The sequence below is a fragment of the Pinus tabuliformis genome, chromosome 7, assembly GCF_031772625.1.
Source record: "Pinus tabuliformis cultivar Carrire ecotype Pingquan chromosome 7, CPIR1, whole genome shotgun sequence".
In the NCBI taxonomy this organism is placed as follows: Eukaryota; Viridiplantae; Streptophyta; class Pinopsida; order Pinales; family Pinaceae; genus Pinus; species Pinus tabuliformis.
Window position 1 is genome coordinate 488,723,456 of NC_142293.1, and position 8,266 is coordinate 488,731,721.

Genomic DNA, 8,266 nt, shown 5'->3' on the forward strand with positions numbered 1-8,266 from the left:
AAATAAATTACATTAAATTTAATAAAATTTAGAATAATCTAATAATAGATATAATGTTGTTTTTTTTTCTCAAAGAAAAAATCGAACTTTTTATAACAGAATAAAAAGTTACATAGTATATGCCGAAGCATTCAGTTTGTTGTATGATTTAAAAATCATAGAGCTCTACATGAAGTGACTGTCCTTCCTGTCCAAAACCATGAGTAAAGAGAAATACCACTGATCTGAAAACGTGGGCCTCCTCGTATCAAGGAAAACAGCCCCTGTCTCTAGCTCAAGCAAAAATAGAATATACAATTTTTGTCATAAGTCTGACCATCTCCAAGGAAAAGTAAAACCAATGCATCTATTTCCCGAGTCTCCTCATCGAGGAAAACAACCCAAACAGGAAGTAGATACATAAGTCATGTAGTCTAAAATCAGTTATATAATAAACAGGAACATAAGATAAAGATCATAACAGCTGAAAACAAAATCAGGCTTTGCATAGCCTGAAGAGTCCAAAGAGTAAACAGACTAAGAGTACGGAGGCTGATCCGACACACGGATCTCTCCATGGTCCTCCTCCACTATTCTCCAACAACCCATATCTTGTTGCAGACCCTCTTTAGAAAGCCTGTCTGCTATGTCATTGTGCTCCCTGTAAATGTGGCAGAGAGAAAAAACATTAAAGGAAAGCTTTAACTGCTGAGTCTCTTCTAATAAAGGTAACAAGATATAGTTTTGACATCTGCTTTGCCCATTGAACCATTTAATAACATTCATAGAGTCCCCAAAGATCTGAACTGTGAAGATGTTCCTGTGAATAAGCCAGCATAAAAGCAATTTCAGAGCAGACAGCTCCGCAAAATTATTTGTACCAGTGCCTAAACCCACAGAGGCTTTCAGGCACTGGTTTTGATTTAAATGAATAACCAGCCCTGCTCCTGTTCTGTTGTTCTGGGATGCCCCGTCAAAAAAAGCCCATGGAATGCCATCCTTAATTTGTTCCTCTCTGACCTGTCTGGGAATCTTCTCGGTTTCAGGTTCGGGAATATTTGTGTAAATAGAAGTACATTGAATAGCAATAGCCTCAAAAGGGGTGTCCTTATCTAAAAATATGCTCCTATTCCTGGCTATCCAGATGCCCCATGCGATGATGGGAGGTAAATTCCGCAAAGTCCCTTCTGGATATAGATGCCACCATTTATGCCAAACATCTGAAAAAATTTCCCCTTCCCAGACTACATTCTTCTGGATGAGCTTCCCAACTTCCAGCCACACTTTTTTAACAATAGGACAATCTATAAATAGATGCCTAATTGTTTCGGATTCATTTTTACAAAGCGAGCATCTCCCTGGTCCTGACTTATATCTGGCTTGAAGGATGTCCCAAGTTGGAACCTTTCACTTGAGGATGCACCAGAAGAAAAGTCTGGCTTTAGTAGGGCATTTTAGCTTCCACAAATGCTTGGCCCACCATTTCGGATTTCCCCAACCTTTCTTTGACATAAGGAATTTATACCCAAATTTTGGGGAATAGAGCCCAGATTCTGCATGGGCCCATACCAATTTATCCGGTCTATCTCTCAGTCTCACATTTGACCTGGAGAGCTCTAGGGTATAGGCCTTCCAATCATTCCACCATTGGGGTAGAAGATCCAACTCCTCTCCTGATAGCCACGCTTGCCCCCAGATTGTTGAGTGACCATGTTTCTCTACCTGATTGAGGGAATAAATTCCTTTGGAGTCGAGATGCCTGATAAGGTCCAGGGATAAAGCAAAGTTTTCATTACAGCCTACCCAGGGATCTTTCCCAATTCTAAGATTCTCCCTGTTTCCAACCTGCCAAGACAGACCTTGCTCAATGATCTTGAAGGCATCTATCATAGCCTTCCAGACCACAAAAACATTCCCTCTTTTCTTAATGGGATTTCTTATCCAGTCTTCTAAAGGGGTAGGGTCAATGTATTTCCTTTTCACCACTTTCGTCCAAAGATTTCCCATTTTGATTATTCTCCACCCTGATTTTGCTACCAATGAAGGTCCAAAAGCTGTGAGGTCTTTTATTCCCCACCCTCCCCATTCTTTTGGCCTTGCCACTTTCTCCCAAGCAACCCAAGGTAGAACTGAATCCTCCTTTGATCCTGCCCAAAGAAATATTCTACAAATCCTTATGATCTTCTCCAGAATGCTTTTAGGAACCCAAGTTAAGGCTACCCAGTAAACCATAATTGCAGGGAGGACTGATTTGATTAGGGTCAATCTTCCTGCTCTTGAAAGCCACTTGAAACTCCAGTGAGTAATTCTGGCTTCTATTTTTGCTAGCAGCCAATTCCAGTCCTGTTTACAATAAGCATTTGGTTTCAACCAGAACCCCAGATACTTAAAAGGATCATCGAGTTTGTGCACATCAAAGGGTAGGACTGTTGAAATTTGGCCTATCTCCTGCCTGTTAAAGCCCTCCAGAATCAGCTGTGATTTCCTATAGTTCACTTGCATTCCTGTGGCTTTCATGAAAAGATCTAGAATCCTCTTGAGTTCCTTTAATTCAGATATGTTCCCATTGCTGAAGAGTAAGATGTCATCTACAAAGAGTAAATGAGAAATGAACATATTGACTGCCACTTCCAAACCTCTTATGGCTCCATCCCTTTTAGCCTTCAGTACTAATTGGCTTAGTCCTTTAGCAACCAGTAGAAAGAGCAAGGGCGATAGAGGGCATCCTTGTCTCAATCCTCTTTGCCCTTTGAAAAAAGAGGAGGCTGCTCCATTTATCAGGACTGCGAAACTAAAACTTGTGATGCATCCCATAATCCAGTTGATAAAGTCGATTCTGAAACCCAGATGTGTTAGTAACATCCTGATGTAGGTCCAACTGATTCTGTCATAAGCTTTTGATAGATCAATTTTCACCACCGCCCCTTTCCTTTTCATCTGTTTGACGCTATGGATTGTCTCCTGAGCAACCCCAATGGCCTCATGGATCTGTCTGCCATCCAAAAACCCAAACTGTTCATTTGAAATACATCTTGACAAGATCGGCTTTATTCGGACTGCTATCACTTTTGCAATGATTTTGTAAATGCAGTTACAAAGTGATATAGGTCTAAAGTCTTCAAAGGAGCCCGGGTCTTCTTTTTTGGGTATAAGAGCTATAAAAGTTGAGTTGAAAGGAGGATAGACAGCACCTTTCCTCCTGGATTCTTCGACCACCTCTGTTAATTCCGAACCAATTTGGTCGAAGAAGTGTTGGAAAAGTTCTATTGTCCACCCATCTGGGCCTGGGCTTTTGTCTTTAGCCATTGATTTTATGATGCTTTCGACCTCCTCCTTAGTGACTTCTCCCATCAGCTCCTCTGCTTCCTCCTCCTCCACATATCTAGGAAAGCGTTGGGCCGTTTTGATCACCTCTACTAATGTTACTTCCCCTTGATCAGTGAATAACTTCTGGAAATGGCTTCTCCCCACGAGTGAGAGAGATTCGAAAGTATTTGCTTCTCTGCCCTCTTCATCCTTTAGCTTCCAGATGGTATTCGAGTTCTTCCTCCCTTTGGCATAATTGTGGAAAAATTTTGTGTTTTCATCTCCTGCCTTCAGCCAGATCGCTCTACTTTTCAACCTCCATTCCTCCTCTCTTGCTAGCAAAATTTTACTTCGTTGACCTACCAACAACAGAATTCTGTCCTTTTTCTCCCGTGTTTCATAACCATCAGAGTCAGGACATTATAGGTCTTGGAGATCAAGGCCAATTTTATTTATATCTTCATTCTGTTTTTGCTTCCTAGCCTTCGACCACTCCACTATTTCTTTTTTCAATCTCTTAAGATTTTCCATGAAAAGGGAAACCTTTTTCCTCAGTGGAGTTCCTACTTGGAGTTCTCCAGGTTTCTCTAAAGAGTTTATTGAAAGAGTCCTCCTGCAGCCATGAGGAATTGAACTTGAAGGGGGCTGCCGGCTTATGTGGAGGCTTGGAAAGCTCAAGAATAATTGGGAAGTGATCCAAGTTTCCTCCCTCTCCCACCCATTGATGAAAAACTGGAATCCTTGAAGCTAACTCTTCACAAAGAAGAAAACGATCCAATCTTTTTGCAATTCTAGCTTCACCTGTTCGACGGTTCCTCCAAGTGGGCCTTAATTTCAGCAGATTTACATCCATCAGATTATGGGTGTTTAGCGTATTCATAAAAAAGTCTGATAGCGGGTCTTCTCTAGTTGATGGTCCCCAAGTTTCACCATTTCCAATAGAAAAATTGAGATCTCCGCCTACCACCAGGTTTTGAATCCTCATCACAGATTTGGAGAGAAGTGAATTCCAGAAAGACACTCTCCCTTGGCACGGCCCATATATATTTACTATCATCAGAGGAATTCCTAGGTCAGAGGATAGGACTTCCATACCCAAAGCATGCTCCATCCCCCATAGGTTAATCAATTTCAATCTTCCTTCCCTAATGCCCATGGCAATACCTCCCGAGTGTCCTATGGAGTCCATTGCCTGAAAGTTCCAACCTGGGAGAAGAGAGGTTAAAATTGACGAAACTTCCTCACTCCTGCCTAAAGTTTCTTGCAGCATGAGGACATCAGGGTTATATTGATGGACAATTTCTTTGAGAGCCAGTTTTTTAGGTTTACTGGCTAAACCCCTATAGTTCCAGGAAAGAAAAATCATTTTATAAGCTCCTCATAGGTTTTCACAGCTCTAAGGACCCCAGGGATAGACATTGGTTTCCCATCAGCCACATCCATCTTTTCTCTCACCTGAGCTTTTGACAAGTCAGATTTTCTACCTTGAGTTTTCCGATTGGTGCTCAAGGTCAAATCCATAACTAAATCCCTACTGGCTCCAGGGAATGTGGCTTTTTGTCATGAGAACAGAGGTTATAATGTTTTGAACCCGGAAGTGGAACATTCCTCTCTTCACACTTCTCATCCAGAACCTCTTCACAGTTCAGATCTAATTTGGGGATGGAAGTAATGATGCTATCAACTTGAGAATAATCAACAGATATAGGACAATTACTAATATGAGCACTTGACATGAAACAAGCTTCTTTAATTGCTAATGAAGGAGATAAGGATGGATTACTTGAGTCCAGGCGCATACCTTTGTGTCTTCAAATAGGGTTGTGGCCGGAGCTTCAGAGGATTCCTGGACAAACTTCTCGGGCTCTTGAGGCTGTATAGGTGCACCCTCCCGATCTAGATTCTCCCACTGAGTTGGCTCCATTATCTTCTCCTCCTTACTCCTGTCCAATTCCATGGGCTCTGGCCCCTGATCCTCTTCTAACCGAGATGGCCTTTCCTTCACTGCATCCTGAGTATCCACCTCGGCTTTCTTCTGTTTCCACCTGCGTCGAAATCCCAGAGGGCAGTCTCTTGCCAGATGACCATACACATGACATCTATGACATCTAAAAGGTAGATGTTCATAGTCCAAAGCCTGATCGAAAATGAAGTCTTTATATTGAATTTTGATGTTTTCCGCAAGACCTTCTTTGGGATTCAGACTTACCAAAATCCGCGCCATTGCCTTGTCCCGAGTTTGAAGAAAAGACATATCTGTTTCCAAGTATGATCCAAGGTGGTTCCCTATGGATCTGAAGACTGATTCCACCCATAAGAAAGGTGGTAGACTAGGTACGCGCACCCAAACAAGGATGACCTCAACCTTCTCTTACTGTGTGTCGAACAACGGTGTCCACCACTTGAACATTACAGGGTGGCCGCCAAATGCCCAATTCTTCCCCAACACCCAATTCGGTGCCTCTTTTTTCTCAAATCTTACCATGAACCAACCTTTCACTAACACTGTGACCTAGAAACCTTTGTCTGGAGTCGACTGCCATTACTGTGAGGCCCAATTTTGGATAAGTTGGGCAGAGTGTTTCTTTCCCCTTGCTCTACCCACCAGGGTACACTCAGCCACCTCAATGGCATCTTCTATCTGGACATCCATTCCCAAAACGAGATTCGCCTCGGGCTCTTTTTTCTTTATGATTTTCTGCTTCTTCCTTTTTTCCCCCGTCTGCCTCTTGCCTGAACCCTCCTCCCTGTTCTGGGTGACTGCAACACCATTTGTTGCTTCTTCCTGCTATAGAGACGAATTCTTCCCTGCGCCTGAGGTAGGGTTTCCTCTTTCTACCTTATCTGTTAAAATCCTGTTTCCGAAACCTCCCGCTAGCCCTTCTAAAAACCCCAAGTCCCCTCACTGACCACGGAGACATTTTCATTATCGAGGGCTTCCTTCTTGTGGGCCGAGCCCTAGCCAGATCCTACATCAACCTTACCAAATGCAACCTAGGGTTTAACAGATCTCTAGCTACTACGATTTTACTAGCGGCCAGTGATTGTTTTACTTCAGGAGACCCTAAATCTACTTTAAGACCACATCCTGGGCTATTTCGAAACAGATTCCTCAACCCACAACTGAAAACGACATCCTTAAGACCTCCAGAATAAAAATGCTCTGGCGAGAGAGGTTTCACAGTACTTACTTGGTGGAAACGCTAAGATTCCGCCTGAGTGTAAACTTCCTCCTCGGTAATCGGCTCCTGAGGGAAAGAAAGCGCAGAAACTCCTTGGCTGCTTAGCACGGCCAACCCCAGACTTTCCTCCAGAAGGCCTGTCGCTTTCCTGTTTCTCCAGGTCACTTCCGAACCGTGTTTAATGTTTCTAGGGCTTCCAGCTAGCCCGATAAATCGTTCAATATTCTGTGCAGTTATGTCCATTCCCCATACCGACAAGATGTCTTCCGGCTCGGGATCGAGATCGACAACTTCGCTAGGTTTGACCATGATTAAACAAATTGCAGCAGGTAAACTCGAATAGGCTATCCGTAAACGGTCCATTCCCTCCTTCGTTGACAAGAAGCAACCTTGAGTAGCTCAGAGACGGTGACAATGCGAGGATAACTGGGAGACAAACCCTCAATAGTCTTTCTGCTGCCATTTTCAAAGGTTGTGCATTTGCGGCCCACGTTCCCAGGCTCCCTACCTACGACCTTCCAACTGTCCCCATCTGCTGCCGCCTCTTGCCACCTGCTCGTCTGATGCCTCATTGTTGTCCTCCTCCCGTACACACATGTCCGTGTCATAGGCTCCAAGCTCCCACTTGCAAAGCCTTAGACCCTCGGCCCTGCATTTCGCGGCCAAAACCTAGCTCCCTCAACCAAACCCTCTCTGTTCCTTCCTCATAGATATAATGTTGTTAATATCAATACATTGTAAATTAACTTAGTGCATCAAATTCCATAATTGTACATTACAAAATGATTTGATTCATTCATTCCCACCATTAAATGATACAAAATAAAATGATGCATTGATTTTAATAACAATACAATGTGTCTGGTTTATTAACTGTACAATTAATATACCCTATAACAATTTGATTAGTCGATTTTATAAATGCTAAATAATCCCATATATCTATATTTTTATTTTCATGTATGTTTCTTCAGTAAACTCCGGTGTTCTGGAAATAAGAAGGGAAATATTTAACTTAAGGTAATGTGGTTCGTTAGTTTAACTTTTAGTGCACATTTAGAAGGATTATGCACAACAAAGATAATACAAAGAATGAAACAAATTATAAAGGAATTGCTTATGTCATTTGCTGTTGGCGTACCGAGCCACTGTAACAAGAATATCTCACGATTAGAATCAAACAAATTATAAAGAAATTTCTTATGTCATTTGATGTATCGAAGCACTGTAACAAGAATATCCCATGATTAGTTGTTTGAGACTCTCCACTAAATTTAATAAAAATGATTATTTATATTTTTTTTCATTCAATGAAAATTTCATTTCTCACTCCAATATAAGAATATAAGAGGCATGTCATGCGATGGTCAAATGGGTGAGGTATTCCTTTAAACTATTCTTGTTATACCTATTAAAAGAGAGAAATATTAACATTATGCTGGAATTAATAATACGTAAGTTTGAAAGATTAGACATTAGTGCAAACTGATTAATGGTATAATAAATATGAAGAGAGGAGTTGAATTAAAAGAAGGATCTTCAATTACATCATATATGTATATAATTGAGTAGGAAAAGAAATGGAAAAATTTTGTTAGGAGAAAAGTTAAAAAATACATATCAAAATCAAGTACTTTTATCCCATGGTAGATCCTCTAACCACACTTCCCACAAGACTACCATAACCACACTTCCCACAAGAGAGGTGGTGGTCAAACCTGCAACTACAATTTTTGTAGTATAACTCCTACTTAAACAAGGAAATAAATAAAATTACTTGAACAAGAATAAGGAAAGAA

At 41.5% G+C, this 8,266-nt stretch overlaps 1 protein-coding gene across 1 annotated transcript; it reads right to left on the reverse strand.

Annotated features, from left to right (window-relative positions):
• Window positions 1-516: 516 nt before the first annotated feature.
• LOC149248159 (uncharacterized) lies at window positions 517-5,509 on the reverse strand. The gene is made up of 3 exons (XM_089447904.1): window positions 5,087-5,509; window positions 1,479-3,672; window positions 517-1,262 (listed from the first exon to the last, which is right to left on the reverse strand). The coding sequence occupies exons 1-3, from the start codon at window positions 5,507-5,509 to the stop codon at window positions 517-519; spliced, it is 3,363 nt and encodes a 1,120-aa protein (XP_089304030.1).
• Window positions 5,510-8,266: the final 2,757 nt, after the last annotated feature.